At 42.9% G+C, this 16,373-nt stretch overlaps 2 protein-coding genes across 2 annotated transcripts in view; one reads left to right on the forward strand and one right to left on the reverse strand.

Moving 5' to 3' along the window:
- LOC121879757 overlaps nucleotides 1–2,806 on the reverse strand; it is an 87,851-nt gene extending 85,045 nt beyond the window's left edge. The window contains exon 1 of the mRNA XM_042386526.1: nucleotides 2,160–2,806. The gene's annotated coding sequence lies outside the window, so the exon portion shown is untranslated. The remainder of the gene's footprint in view (nucleotides 1–2,159) is intronic.
- Nucleotides 2,807–7,919: 5,113 nt separating this feature from the next.
- On the forward strand, nucleotides 7,920–16,348 carry LOC121879786 (slit homolog 1 protein-like). Its single transcript, XM_042386573.1, has 11 exons — nucleotides 7,920–7,960; nucleotides 8,841–8,910; nucleotides 9,141–9,242; nucleotides 9,650–9,816; nucleotides 10,480–10,609; nucleotides 10,975–11,089; nucleotides 11,633–11,802; nucleotides 12,287–12,445; nucleotides 12,897–13,064; nucleotides 13,472–13,600; nucleotides 13,907–16,348. Exons 2-11 carry the CDS (start codon nucleotides 8,848–8,850, stop codon nucleotides 14,183–14,185), a joined length of 1,482 nt encoding a protein of 493 aa, XP_042242507.1. The 5' UTR covers nucleotides 7,920–7,960; nucleotides 8,841–8,847; the 3' UTR covers nucleotides 14,186–16,348.
- The last annotated feature ends 25 nt before the right edge of the window (nucleotides 16,349–16,373 follow it).

The following is a 16,373-nucleotide window of genomic DNA, read 5'->3' on the forward strand; positions in this document are numbered from 1 at the left end:
TTGTAATAGGTGTTGGCTGGTCTACACAGTGTCGATGGCCCACACGAGGGGTGAGAGCTGACTGTAGAGAAAACTGATGGAAGGTAAATGTATAGAGACTTTGTGTTGGGTATGAGGGGACGGTGGTAGTAGTTGGTGGTGGTGGTGGGTGTGGGTGGTGGTGGTGTGTGGTGGTGGTGGTGGTGGTAGTTGGTGGTGGGTAGTGGTGGTGGTGGTGGTGGTGGTGGTGGTAGTGGTGGTGGTGGTGTGGGTGGTAGTGGTAGTGGTGGTGGTGGTAGTGGTGGTGGTGGTGGGTAGTGGTGGTAGGGTGGTGATGGTGGTGGTGGTAGTTGGTGGTGGTGGGTGGTAGTGGTGGTGGTGGTGGTGGTGATGGTGGTGGTGGTGATGGTGATGGTGGTGATGGTGGTGGTGGTGGTGTGGTAGTGTGGTGGTGGTGGTGATGGTGGTGGTAGTAGTTGGTGGTGTGGTGGTGGTGATGGTGGTGGTGGTGGTGGTAGTAGTTGGTGGTGGTGGTGGTGGTGATGGTGGTGGTAGTAGTTGGTGGTGGTGGTGGTGGATGGTGGTGATGGTGGTGGTGGTGGTGGTAGTAGTTGGTGGTGGTGGTGGTGGTGATGGTGATGGTGGTGATGGTGGTGGTGGTGGTGGTAGTAGTTGGTGGTGGTGGTGGTGGTGATGGTGATGGTGGTGGTAGTAGTTGGTGGTGGTGGTGGTGGTGATGGTGATGGTGGTGATGGTGGTGATGGTGGTGGTGGTAGTAGTTGGTGGTGGTGGTGGTGGTGATGGTGGTGGTAGTAGTTGGTGGTGATGGTGGTGGTAGTAGTTGGTGGTGGTGGTGGTGTGGTGGTGATGGTGATGGTGGTGATGGTGGTGGTGGTGGTGGTAGTAGTAGTTGGTGGTGGTGGTGGTAGTGGTGATGGTGGTGGTGGTGGTGGTGGTGGTGGTGGTGATGGTAGTGGTGGTGGTGGTGGTAGTAGTGATGGTGGTGGTGGTGGTGGTGGTGGTGGTGGTGGTGGTAGTGGTGATGGTGGTGGTGGTGGTGGTGATGGTGGTGGTAGTGGTGATGGTGGTGGTGGTGGTGTGATGGTGGTGGTGGTGGTTGGTGGTGGTGTGGTGGTGGGTGGTTGGTTGGTTGGTTGGTGGTTGGTGGTTGGTGGTGGTGGTGGTTGATGGTGGTGGTAGGTGGTGGTGTATTGTTTGCTATTACTATTATTATTATTATTTCATATATAACAAGACCAGTGTAGCCAACCTGATATCGACTCTCTCCCTCCTCCTTTGCTCCTCCTTCCCTCCTCCCTCCTTCCTCCCCACCCTCCTCCCTCCCTCCCTTCTTTCGGGTTCGGGTATCATCGAATCGCCGACCAATTAACGGGCGGGTGAATCATCGTGACGGATCATTAACGAAATTAATTACCCAAGTTACGTCTTCATGATCCCCCTTAATATCTTGGGGGTTGAGGGACTGGGGTGAGGGGCTAGGTGGGGGGACTGGGGTGAGGGGCTAGGTGAGGACTGGGGGTGAGGGGGCTAGGTGAGAGGTGCTGGGGGTGAGGGCTGGGAGATGAGAGACTAAGACCTAGATACTATAAATCCCCTCATTAATTAATTATAAAGATGATATAATTACATAAAACCTCAATTAAGTGTTTTTATATTTAATTACTTTCGATTATTCGCCAAATTATATCATTTAGACCAGTAATTAATGTTAAACATCTTCACTACAGGGGCGCTAATGTTGATCTCTGTAGTTAAGACGATTTTATTCAGCTCAGAGGCGACTTCGTACACAAGGGGTTAAAAATTCGCGAAAAATTAAGAGGATTTAACGTGTTTTAATTCGCCAAAATATTCTATACCTTTAACAAGTTTCACTAAATTAACACGATGTACTTTTAAGCCTTTCACAAACTCGTCAAATTAACAGGATATTTTATTTTCCAAACTCGCCAAATTAATACTTATAAACTTCGCAAAATTACTTATACTTAACACCTAAAAAATCGCAAAAATAGCAAAAGTCGACACATTATTTCACTTAGGAAGAAAATCGCCAAATTAACAACGCATTTTATACCTGTAATTAGAACTCCAAATTAACCAAATAATCGCCAAATTAAGTCTTGATCACCTCAAACTTTCGCTCATGAGACACTTACCTTCTGTCCGGTCATTTCTTCAGGGTTGTGTTGTGGTCAGGCGTTCTTGGAGGGTTTAAATCAAGGTTGTGGTATGGAAGTCTTTCTCGGGGGTCTTAGATCAAGGTTGTGTTCTGGAGGTCTTTATCGGGGTCTTAGATTAACGTTGTATAGTATAATGGGGTCTTAAATCAAGGTTGTGTTACAGGGAGGTCATTCTACGGAGTCTTAAGTCAAGGTTGTGTTGATGATGGTATAGATCAGGATTGTGTTATGGTTAGGCGTTCTAGGGGATTTAAATCAAGGTTGTGTTAATAAGGATTATTCTAGTGTCCTAAATCAAGGTTATATTGTGGATAGTCATTTTGGGTCATCATAGCTCTGGGTTGCATTATAGAGCGTCACCTATTGAGTCTTATTTCAGGGTTGTGTTGTAGAGAGTCGTTTCATGTCCTCTTAACTTCGGGTCGTGTTATAGTGCATCGTTCTGGTGGATTCCAATTGCCGGGTCACATTAGAGAGTCATTCTAGTAGGTCTAAGTTCCGGGTTGTGTTATAAAGCGTCTTGTCTTGTCATTCTAGATCAGGGTCGCGTTTAGGGGAGGTCGTTCCGGGTCGTAAAACAGTTGGGTTTGTGGTTATTGGGTGTAGTGGTTGGCTGGCTACACTAAGGGGTGTTTTAAGTGGGTGTAAGAGCCATGGGTGTAGTGGTTGGCTGGCTACACTAAGGGAGTGTTTGTGTGGGTGTAGAGCATGGTGTAGTGGTTGGCTGGCTACACTAAGGGGTGTTTTAAGTGGGTGTAGAGCCATGGGTGTAGTGGTTGGTTGGCTACACTAAGGGTGGGGTGTTTTAAGTGGGTGTAAGAGCCATGGTGTAGTGGTGGCTGGCTACACTAAGGGGGTGTTTTAGTGTGTAAGACCATGGGTGTAGTGGTTGGCTGGCTACACTAAGGGTTGGTGTTTAAGTGGGTGTAGAGCCATGGGTGTAGTGGTTGGCTGCTACACTAAGGGTGGGGGTAAGTGGGTGTAGAGCCATGGGTGTGTGGTTGGTGGCTACACTAAGGTGGGGTGTTTTAAGTGGGTGTAAGAGCCATGGGTGTAGTGGTTGGCTGGCTACACTAGGGTGGGTGTTTAAGGGGTGAGCATGGGTGTAGTGGTTGGCTGGCACCTAGGGTGGTGTTTTAGTTGGTGTAAAACCATGGGTGTAGTGGTTGGCTGGCTACACTAAGGGTGGGGTGTTTAAGTGGTGTAGAGCCATGGTGGTTGACTGGCTACACTAAGGGTGGGGGTGTTTAAGTGGGTGTAAGAGCCATGGGTGTGTAGTGGTTGGCTGGCTACACTAAGGGTGGGGTGTTTAAGTTGGTGTAGAGCCATGGTGTAGTGGTTGGCTGGCTACACTAAGGGTGGGGTGTTTAAGTGGGTGTAGAGCCATGGGTGTAGTGGTTGGCTGGCACACTAAGGGTGGGGTTTTAATGGGTGTAGAGCCATGGGTGTAGTGGTTGGCTGGCTACACTAAGGGTGGGGTGTTTTAAGGGGTGTAAGAGCCATGGGTGTAGTGGTTGGCTGGCTACACTAAGGGGTGGGTGTTTTATGGGTGTAGAGCCATGGGTGTAGTGGTTGGCTGGCTACACTAAGGTGGGTGTTTTAAGTGGTGTAAGAGCCATGGGTGTGGTGGCTGGCTACACACGGTGGGTGTTTAAGGGGTGTAGAGCCATGGGTGTAGTGGTTGGCTGGCTACTAAGGGTGGGTGTTTAAGTGGGTGAAAGCCATGGGTGTAGTGGTTGACTGGCTACACTAAGGGGGGTGTTTTAAGTTGGTGTAGAGCCATGGGTGTAGTGGTTGGCTGGCTACACTAAGGGTGGGGTGTTTTAAGTGGGTGTAGAGCCATGGGTGTAGTGGTTGGCTGGCTACACTAAGGGTGGGGTGTTTTAGGGGTGTAAAACCATGGGTGTAGTGGTTGGCTGGCTAAGGGTGGGGTGTTTAAGTGGGTGTAGAGCCATGGGTGTAGTGGTTGGCTGGCTACACTAAGGTTGGGTGTTTTAAGTGGGTAGAGCCATGGGTGTAGTGGTTGGCTGGCTACACTAAGGGTGGGGTGTTTAAGTGGGTGTAAAGCCATGGGTGTAGTGGTGGCTGGCTACACTAGGGTGGGGTGTTTTAAGTGGGTGTAGAGCCATGGGTGTAGTGGTTGGCTGGCTACACTACGGGTGGTGTTTAAGTGGGTGTAGAGCCATGGGTGTAGTGGTTGGCTGGCTACATAAGGGTGGGGTGTTTAAGTGGGTGTAGAGCCATGGGTGTAGTGGTTGACTGGCCCACTAAGGGTGGGGTGTTTAAGTGGGTGTAGAGCCATGGGTGTAGTGGTTGGCTGGCTACACTAAGGGTGGGGTGTTTTAAGTGGGTGTAAGAGCCATGGGTGTAGTGGTTGGCTGGCTACACTAAGGGTGGGGTGTTTTAAGTGGTGTAAGAGCCATGGGTGTAGTGGTTGACTGGCTACACTAAGGGTGTTTTAAGTGGGTGTAGAGCCATGGGTGTAGTGGTTGGCTGGCTACACTAAGGGTGGGTGTTTTAAGTGGGTGTAGAGCCATGGGTGTAGTGGTTGACTGGCTACGCTAAGGTGGGTGTTTTAAGTGGGTGTAAGAGCCATGGGTGTAGTGGTTGACTGGCTACACTAGGTGGGTGTTTTAGTGGGTGTAGAGCCATGGTGTAGTGGTTGGCTGGCACCAAAGGGGGTGTTTAGTGGTGTAGAGCCATGGGTAGTGTTTGATGGCTACACTAAGGAGTGTTTTGTGTGGGTGTAATAGACGTTTGTATTAGTCACCCCTACACCCAGGATCCCGTTTTCTTTGTTAACCCAAAATTAATAGAAGGTGATCCTGTGTAGAGTGTAGGTAAGTGTACTGTGGGTGTAAGATACAAAATACACTGCTGGGACCTCAGGTATACATCTACACCCAAATAGGTAAGTCAGTTACACTCAAATACACTATTAGTATCTTGGGGAATGTGATGGGGGAGATGTGGGTGGGTGGGGGCTGGGTGGGGTGTGGGGCTGGGTGGGGGGGGGGTTGTGGGTGAGGGCTGTGTGAGGTGGGTGGGGCTGGGTGAGGTGGGGCTGGGTGAGAGGTGAGGGTTGGGGGTGTGGGTGGGGCTGGGTGAGAGGTGAGGGGGCTGGGTGAGAGGTGAGGGCTTGAGGGGGTGGGGTGGTGGGGGGGCTGGGTGAGTGAGGGGTTGAGGGGGGTGTGGGTGGGGGCTGGGTGAGAGGTGGGGGACGATGTGAATGACTGGAGGTATAACACTACTTCCTCTACCTACACCTTTAATAAATCCAAAAAAAAAAAGTATTACTCTCTGTGTACCAAGTGTAGTAAACTGTAGTGTATAGTGATGATCTTAAAATACACTCCTACACCTATACACACCCTAATACACCCTAGGATACACATAAATCAGGTCAATGCTGTGTAGGTGTAGATTGTGTATATATTTTATCTTTTATTCAATTTGTATTTATTATTTTACAATTTATAAGATTAATAGCCTTTTCGGTCAGTCCTTTGTTATAACCTTCAGTGTATTGTGTATTGTGTAGCCTCCAGGAAACACAACTACACCTTAATATAGATAAGATCATGTGTATTGCGTCTTGAGTACACCCCCTACACCCAAAGGTCTATGGAATTTAAATACACTTATTGTCGCTACACCCAGATATGCAGGGTGGATATTGGTGTTTTGTGTGTTGATTGGAAGGTGTAGTGTGTTTTAGTTAAATAATACACCCTAATACACTTTTCCTACACCCAGGGAGGTCATAAACACCCACCTCACACTGACAAAGATTTACACTGATACTTTTTTTGCTACAAAAAAGGTGTATCTCATAGGTGTCTTAAGAATACACCCCCAACACTTTCTGGAACCATTATCTACACCTCACTACACCCAGAAGAAAACACACATTCCTTACACAGTTACACTTATACACAATCCAATCTATATAGAGGGTGTATTCTCCCCTAGGTGTCTTGAGAATACACTCCAACACCCTAAGAACCAGCAAATACACCCTCCTATACCCAGAAACACCTACACAGACTTACACTTTTACACTTCTACACTACACGACTTTTTTCACTGCCAAAGAGTTGAATTATCTTTTACACAGTGTAGAGAGGGTGTAATCTCCCTTAGATATCTTGAGAATACATCCCAACACCCCCAGTAGCCACCAACTACACCCTACTACACCCAGGGGTCGTCTACACAGGGTGATAGAGTGTCGTGTGTAGTCAGCTGATCTGTAGGACACTCACTTGTGCACACCATCACACCTTGACACACACTGAGCCAGCCAGAGCCAGCCAGCCTCCTCCTGTCCTGTCCTACACCACTCACCTCCTCCTCCTCCTCCTCCTCCTCCTCCACCACCACCCAGCTGACTCTCTCTCTCTCTCAATGGTGAAAATGTAGTAAATAAGTATTTTTAAGTGTTAAGTGAGCCAACATGAACAAACTATAGTACTATCTTAATGCATCTACTTATAAAATCAACATAATCCGTTGCTAATTAATTATTTATAAGTGACCAAACAAATGTATCTACTTAAAAAAATCTACATAATTACCCCATGCTAATTAAGTATTTATAAGTGTTAAGTGAGTCATCAAGCAGTACACGTTACCTCACTTATCACAGTAAATAATAGATCACTTAAGAGAGAGACGCGGCAGGTGTAAATATTTCAATCACCTGAGCCAGATTTCCAATATTTTCAAGATGACGTGTACAGGTGACTAATGACGTGTACAGGTGACTAATGACGTGTACAGGTAATTAATGAGTGTACAGGTGACTTAATGACGTGTACAGGTAATCAATGACGTGCAGGTAATTAATGATGTGCACAGGTCAGTTAATGACGTGTACAGGTGACTTAATGATATGTACAGGGGACTTAATGACGTGTACAGGTGACTTAATGATATGTACAGGGGACTTAATGACGTGTACATGTGACTTAATGACGTGTACATGTGACTTAATGACGTGTACATGTGACAGATGACTAATGACGTGTACAGGTGACTTAATGACGTGTACAGGTAACTAATGACGTGCACAGGTCAGTTAATGACGTGTACAAGTGACTTAATGACGTGTACAGGTGACTTAATGACGAGTTGAGAGGGACTTAATGACGTGTACATGTGACTTAATGACGAGTTGAGAGGGACTTAATGAGTGTACAGGTGACTTTATGATGTAGTACGGACGTGTTTGTTGATGTAATGACGTGTTTATGATGTAATGACGTGTTAATTGATGTTATGACGTGTTAATTGATGTTATGATGTGTTATGGTAAAATACATCTTAAATGGAAGGTTAAATTTTACCCCAAATGCGTGAAATTTTAGTTATTTTATTAACCATATATAGATACAGTAATAAAACCTCAAATTTGTTTATTAAATCTAAATGAATTTATTACAATATATATCAGATATTTTTATAATTATTGACGATATATTTTTTGTTTTTTATGCCATTGATAAAAGTTTTATGTCATGAACGAATGCAAAGTTTGTCAACAAAAATCAATCATCACTACCAGATAAAAATAAATATATAACTTTCAGATTTATTTATGATGGTGAATTATTATTTTTTTAACTTTTTATAATTGACTTTTTAAAATAATATATATTATTTCTTTTCAATATACTTTTTTATATTTATTTAAAGAATAATTAATATTTATAATTTTAAGGTTGGAGGTGATGGGGTATTGGCAACAGTGACCTCCGAGGCTGCTTAGATACAAGGTTAGAGATGAACCTCCTATAATATATTCTATAACTCCTATATAACCACTATATCATTAATATATCCACAAGGAAGGTTAATGTAGCTTATTTATATAGTTTTCATGAGTGGTAGATGTATATAACGTCCTTTAATGTGTATAGATGTGTATACCCATGACCATCTTCGTTAACTATATTGCTCATCTGGGAATTTTTTGCGCGTTTTAGGAATCCTTCACAAATCTCTATACTAAGATTCACTATGCAAACCCAACTATACGGAACGTTCTATATTAAAGTTACTATATATACCCAGCTATATATACTAACCTAACTATACAAACTTAGCTATTTATCCGCGTAGTTCGTCTAGACTAGTACACAGTCTGAGTTCATGGATAGATAGATAGATTGATGGACAGATAGATAGATAGATTCATTAAAATAGTCATACAGATACACATTTACCTGTTAACTACCCTAGCTATAGGTATCTTCCCATCCCACATGAATAACTCACTAAATACACCCCCCCCCCCTGGGCCCCCACACACTCTTGTAGGATGTCCTTATATAGTGAAACCTCCATCTAATGAACTATATAGAGATGAAAGTCCATTATATCGAGGGTCCGTTAAATATGACACCTCCATCTAATGACCTATATTGAGATGAAAGTCCATTATATCGAGGGTCCGTTAAATATGACACCTCCATCTAATGACCTATATAGAGATGAAAGTCCATTATATCGAGGGTCCGTTCAATATGACACCTCCACCTAATGACCTATGATGAAAGTCCATTATATGAAGGTTTCACTGTAACCGCTAAATTAATGACCACATGATGAAGTTCTTATTGTTATTGTCCTTTTTATAAATGTTTTTGGTTACAGAGGAGTAATGTGGTGGAGTGCAGCTATGGGGCGGTGGCTGGTGGTGGTGGCAACATTGGCTGTCTCCCAGGTGAGTATTATAACAAACTTTAATTCCTCTGTGTTAACTAATAATTTGGATGATTTTTATTTGGAATTACTTTAAGATTTAGATACGCTAGTTTATTTCATCTGATGATTAAGAACCCTTATGCTAACCTAACCTAACCTAAACTAACTTAATGTTAATCTAATCTAAACTAATCTAACCTAACCTCAGCTAATCTAACAATAATCTAATCAAATTCTTGTTCTTCTCAGGTTAACACCAGGATCTCACAGACCATCAACATCCAGAGGCCTAAGACCATAAGTCCAAAGCCATGCACCATCTTGACCTATCAGGATAAGAACGAGACTGAGGTAAGATACACTTACCTTACCTTACCTTACCTTACCTTACCTTACCTTACCTTACCTTACCTTACCTTACTTTACCTTACCTTACCTTACTTTACCTTCCCTTACTTACCTTACCTTCCCTTACCTTACCTTACCTTACCTTACCTTGCCTTACCTTACCTTACCTTACTTTACCTTACCTTACTTAACCTTACCTTACCTTACCTTACCTTACCTTACCTGACCCAACTTAATCTAACCTAACCTAACCTAACCCACCCTAACCTATCTATCTTTCTATATATATCTCTTCATCTATCTATCTTATCTATCTATCCATTCATCAGGTGCTATATAAAGGCCAATTTTCCTTAATAAATCTGTGTCTCTCTCTTGTCTATCTATCTATCCATCTATCTATCCACCAGGTGCTATGTGAAGGTCTCCACGCCCTACAGGAGGTAAGGACGTACCTCAGCAGTGACCAGGTGCCTCGGGTAACTCAGCTGACAGTGAGGCGAGCCAACTTCTCCTCCTTCACCCTCGACGACCTGGTGGATTTCGAGTCACTCCACACGCTCATGTTCAACTCTAGGTGTGTGTGTGGGGGGTCTCTTGGCTCTCACTCTTAGTTCTTGCTCTTACTCTCTTGTTCTTGCTCTTTCTTCCCTTTGTTCTCATTCCTTTCTTCCTCTTGCTGTCTTTTCTTTTTCTTATACTCAATCGCTTGCTTTCTCCCTCTTTTTCTCACTCCTACCTTCTCCCTTTTTGCTCTCACTCTTCTTCTTTATCTTCCTCTTACTTTCTTCCTCTTCCTCTCATTTTTTAACTCAATTCAGACAATAATTTTATACTGTCATTTTGTAATCTTTATCGTACAGAAATCCCTTAATACATTGTTTATTTCATATCATACAGAAGTGTCTCAATAAACTGCATCTCTCATATCATACAGAAGTGTCTCAATAAACTGCATCTCTCATATCATACAGAAGTGTCTCAATAAACTGCATCTCTCATATCATACAGAAGTGTCTCAATAAACTGCATCTCTCATATCATACAGAAGTGTCTCAATAAACTGCATCTCTCATATCATACAGAAGTGTCTCAATAAACTGCCTCTCTCATATCATACAGAAGTGTCTCAATAAACTGCATCTCTCATATCATACAGAAGTGTCTTATTTAACTGCATCTCTCATATCATACAGAAATGTCTCACCAAGCTGTGTACTGAACTGTATTCTTAATGCAGCTTTGTGTCAAACTGGCAGCCACCGTCCCTCACCTCCATACCTAAGGTGAGGACCCTCGTTCTAGACAAGAGCTGGGACAACGAAACACTCGAGACCAACGTAAAGACACTCACCCTCAACATCACTCAGGTACGTCATCGTAGCCCCGCAGCTTAGCGTTCCGTTGTCGTCCATCTTGGTTGAATGGTCGACGAGCGGAGATTTTTGCTGGTGTTAACTGTTTAATAATTATCAAAGTCTCGTCTATTATACTGTGGACTGTATTGCTGTAACTGTGAATAATTAAAGTTGTCTGTTTAACTGTGGACTGTATAAACTGTATTTTGTTGGTGTAACTGTATTAATTAATAATTTCTTTTTTGCATGTTGCAGATCTTGAATATAACATCTTTGTATGTTGCAGAAGTTGAATATAGCTCCTTTATATGTTGCAGATGTTGAATGTAACTCCTTTATATGTTGCAGATTTTGAATAGATCTGTTTTGTGTTACAGATGCAGTTTTTGAGTGTATTGCCGGGCCTGGAAGAGCTCTACATTTATGACTGTTACATAATCCATCTCTCCCAACTGTACAACTCTTCAAGTCTTCAGAAACTTAACATCATTGGTAAGGAAACACTGTACAATATACACTAACTTTACCTTACACTGCACACTATATTTGTTACGCATATTTCCACCCCAGGCACTTTCCTCCCCATGAACTAACCCCTCTAACTATGGTTTTGGACAACTAATAGTGGTAGTGCATGGTAGTGTATTTGTATGCTGGTAGATAATAAGACCATTGGGATAAGTTTGTTTTCCCAGACGGCTTAGTTTTGGGGATCACCTACAGATTGAACATCACAGATTATTTCATTTGATTATTAAACACCCTAATGGGAGGAGGTGGAAGTTGGGTTAGGTTAGATTAGGATAGGTTAGATTGGGTTAGGTTAAGTTGTGTTTGCTTTGATTAGGTTGTTAAGTTTGATTAGGGTTAGGGTAGGCGGGTAGAAAGGTAGGGTAGGTTAGTTTAGGGTAGAAGGATAGGGTAGGTTAGTTTAGGGTAGGAAGGTAGGGTAGGTTGAGTTCTATATGGTTCACTTAGCATCGGGTGAAATAATACCTAATCTTCACGAGGTTCCAACCAGTGTTACCAATGCAGGTGGCGGACTGACATGCGAGGAGGACAAACTGTGGATCTTGGACTGGATAGACGCAGGCAGGATAGCTATCGCGGATAACACCACCTGCTTTAGCCCTAGTCTGGATTTCATGAAGACTTCGTATAGCTTGAACGAAAACGAGTTCCTCACTATCATGGAATACAGGAAGGTGAGTGTGTCTTTATTCTCTTTCTTTCTCTATTCCTTTTTCTTTCTCTATTCCTTTTCCTTTCTTTTTTTCTTTGTTTCTCTATTTCCATCTTTCTTTGTTTAACCCATTAGCTTTCATACCTTAAATTAAAAAGAGTTGCTTACTATTATAGGGTGTAGGAAGGTCTCTCTCTCTCTCTCATTCATTTAATCCAGCATGACAGCCTCGTTACTTTGATGTTGCTTATCAGACTGGTTGAGTGAGGACAGAGGTAAATTAATCCCCTTTTATGGGGCTCTGGATGAAAAGTAAACAAACTAGTGACAAATGTAAACGATGAGAAAACGCAGGTAAAAGTTTGATTTGGAAATGTGATGATTGTAGTGGTATAAATAACATGTCTGAAGCTGCTATGTCACCTGTAGGGATCTAAGTACTGTACTACCCTGTAAACAAATAACCTCGTTTGTGCTGTGGTAATTACAACGACCTCGATTGGCAGGAGACGCAGCGAGAGTGCCCCGCGCCTTGTAACTGTTCAGTGACTGGGATGAAGGAGAATAAACTACCCATGGTTCATATCATGTGTCGGAACGTAGGCCTGACGGAACTGCCGCAGATCCCACGCTACACAACGCGGGCCTACCTGGAGCGTAACAACGTGAGTATCGTTTACGTTCCGTCAAGCGAGCGGTGAGGAGAGTTAACCCCATGTACTGCTATGGGGATACATCTTTAAATGCCTGTACTTGGGGATGTCATTTTTATTATTTTATTTAGCTAACTTATGAAAATTTTTTCATGGTAGGTACAGTAGCTAGGACCATAATCTTGTTTAATGGTAGTTTATGGGATTTCTCATGGTAGGTAAAGTAGCTAGATCTTGTGTAAGTATGGTAGGTAGTTAATGTAACCTTGTGCAAGTATGGTATGGTATTTCTCATGGTAGGTACTTAAGACCATGATCATGTCTAAGTGTGATAGTAGTATATGGTATATTTTTCATGGTAGGTAGTTCAGGGGGATAACTTAAGCACTGTACAGGTATGGTGGTGCTTTATGGTATCTCTCATGGTAGTTTATGGTATTTGAGTGTTGTTGTTGTGTCACAGATCACCAACATGACCGCCCTCTTCACCAACGAGCGCTACCATCGTATAGACTCCATCCTTCTGGACCACAACCACATCTCCTACATGGACGGTCAGCTCTTCTATAATTACGTGATGAACCGCTCGTTAGATCTCGGCATCTCCCTGGAGCACAACGAGTTCACAACGGTTAGTCAACGTGTATGTTTATTTAGGGTCACTTGGGGTGAATTTGTTTAAGGTGTAGAAGCTGACGCCATCATATTAACAACACCCTGAGTGAACAAGCTGCATGATTCAGTGTTGAGAAAAGGTCCGAGAAGGTCAGACAACTCGCCAACTGCACACTTATATAACACACACACATACATACACAACACACACACACATACATACACAACACCCACACACACACACACATACATGGTACAACATTACAACATTGAGCAACATTAAAACCCCATTGACATACAGTACTATTATTAATCTTCACATGAGTATAGTTGCAAAAGATGTGTCATCATGCCATTACCGGTGTGGAATTTACATTGTCATTTTTTCTTCACGAGATTAATATTGCATCAACGTTGTCATAGATGCCCGTGAAGGAGATGAAGAGAGTGTACGACGAGGGGCTGAAGCAGGGCAAGAGCTACTTCCCCACCTTCTCTCTGGGCAACAACCCCTGGAACTGTGACGACTGCCAATTTATTCAGGAGTTCCAGGTGGGTCTTGAGGGCTCCTTGTTTGACCCTTAAACAGCTGTCATCATCAGTGGAAGATAGCTATAGGGACGGCAGCCATCATCAGTGGAAGGTTAGGTTAGGTTAGGTTAGCATTAAAATGTTTAGATACTCTAGTTTATTTCACCAGATGATTAAACACCCATATGCAAACTTAACCTAACCCCCAGGTATCATCAGGGTATTTAATCAAGTAGGGGGAGGGGCGGGGGGATCTTCACTCAGTTCAAGATGGATAGAGTTTATTCATGTGTGCATGGAACCTAATGATGTGTCTCTCCCTGACAGAATCTTGTGTACTACCAGCGCACACAGATCAACAAGGAAAGAGCTCTCATCAACATCCGATGCGCCGAATGGACTTCCAATGCTGGCCGCCAGGTGATCAAACTCGACGTAAAGAGCCTGTGTGCCCCGGACCCGCCTCTCCTTGAGCCCCTGGACATACTCAACATCTGTATGGGGATTTTCTTGTTGCTGCTCATCATCAACTTCCTCCACAATTTTCACCAGTACCGCAGACACGGCAAACTTCCCTGGATCATCACCCAGGTGCCTTGTTGTTGACTCGGACCTCCCGGTTCTCGACGCACCCGGTCTTATACGGAGGTCTCGTCGCCACCGCCAAATGGACGAGTAATACGCGGTTTTATCCTCGTCGAGATGTCCACAGTCACCATATTGACCTAATTCACCATCGACAGATTTTCCAAACTCATTACTAGACTGATGTCTTATACCTTGGATCATCAGCAGTCTGATATCACACATGTTCATTCATCAGACTGTCCAGGGTCACATTTATTCATCACAATTATTCGTCATCACTAAATTACTAACCATGTATGCTCATCAGACTGTCCAGGGTCACAGTTAATCATCAAATTATTCATCATCACTAAATTAACTCCTTAAACTGTCCATGAATTTAGGGTTTCTTAACATTATGTAGTTGGGACTTGGGATTTCACTTTATTTTGAAATGAGGAATTTGTGTTGTCAAACATATTCTTAATTTTTATGATTAGGGCAGGTCAAGTTAGGCTAGAGTAGGTAGACACAGTTAGGTTAGAAAAGGTAGACACAGGCTAGAATAGGTAGTCGAAGGGATCAATAGGTTAGAGTAGAGGTACAATTAGGTTAGGTTAGTTAGGTTAGGCAGTCAAAAGATGTGGATAGGATACACAATTTCAGGATTAGTGTATCATTGCCATGGCTGTTCATATTTTAAATTAGTCTTGTACGGTATATAACCTTTTACTGTATTTTATGAAACAAATTCGATTTTATTCTGGTTGTATGACACAAGTACACACAATCATAAAAGTGTCTGTGTATATTTTGCATGACATCACAGACAAGAGATATTGCAAAATGCCATAACTTTCAAGCGATATTTCCTGTTTTATCCATAGTAAATAGTGTTATTATAGGCACGTTAAGAAGAAAATAGGTTATTCTTGCGATCGTTCATGTTGGTAGTTACGTTGCTGCAAAGATGGACTTTATTGGTCATTTAGGAAATCATCGGACCCTATGTGCACAAATACTTATTTTGGTCGTGTGTACAGTAGCTAAAACAACTATCTGTGCATACTTTGTGGGAACAATATGAGACCTTGGACGATAAATTTTGGTATATGAGAGCTGTCACCAGTCACACGGAGGGCTGTCACCAGTCACACACAGGGCTGTCACCAGTCACATATAAAATTTTGGAGCATTTCGACCCCCACCTGCACAGATAGTTGTTTTAGCTACTGTACATGTATCTATTTTGTATAATTTGACAAAGTATTGGAACGTATTGGTTGAAAGCATTAGAATTCGCTCATATCGCTTCCACGAGTCATTATTTTTTTCAGATAATACTATTCATTATGATTACCAAGATCATTATTATCATCGTATTGTCATTATGATGCTGATGATCGTGTATGGACAGTGTCAATGTCATTATCATCGTCTGGTGAGGATAACTCGACCTCATTCTCACAGATTCTTTCACTGTGGAAGGACTGGTGTATGTTGTCTTGATAATTACATACAGGAAATAGCAGTCACGTGTCCTAATGTCCCTAACCTAACCCATCCAATCCCATCCCATCCCATCCCATCCTATCCTATCCCCCAATCCAACAATATTGACAGGATATGTTTAATACCGGCCATAGTTTTGATGGTTAGATTAGGTTCACTTAGACTCAAAACAATGGGTTAGGTTCAGTTAAGGGCTGTGAGAACTATGAATTACCTGACCACAACTTATTTTTGTTCATAGGAATAACATAAGGGAGCCAATAATTATGTGGGAATCAATTGTTTCTTTTTTGTTCCATATGAAACCTTGGTAAGCCATTTTGTTTCAATATGTGTGAGAGAAAGTAGGGGAAAGTATATGGGGATAGCTAGAGAAAGTAAGGACATGGAACACCTTGAGAAAGTAAGTAGAGAGAGAGACATAGGACTCCTAGGGAATGTAGGAGAAAGGGACATGGTACACCTAGAGAAAGTAGAGACAGTGACAGCTAGAGAAAGTAGGGGAAAGGGACATGGAACAGCTAGAGAAAGTAGGGGAAAGGAACATGGTACAGCTAAAGAAAGTACAAACAGGTATGGGACAGCTAGAGAAAGTAGGGGAAAGGAACATGGTACAGCTAGAGAAAGTACAAACAGGTATGGGACAGCTAGAGAAAGTAGGGGAAAGGAACATGGTACAGCTAGAGAAAGTACAAATAGGCATGGGACAGCTAAA

Source organism: Homarus americanus, unplaced genomic scaffold (assembly GCF_018991925.1).
Source record: "Homarus americanus isolate GMGI-L3 unplaced genomic scaffold, GMGI_Hamer_2.0 scaffold42643, whole genome shotgun sequence".
Taxonomy (NCBI): Eukaryota; Metazoa; Arthropoda; class Malacostraca; order Decapoda; family Nephropidae; genus Homarus; species Homarus americanus.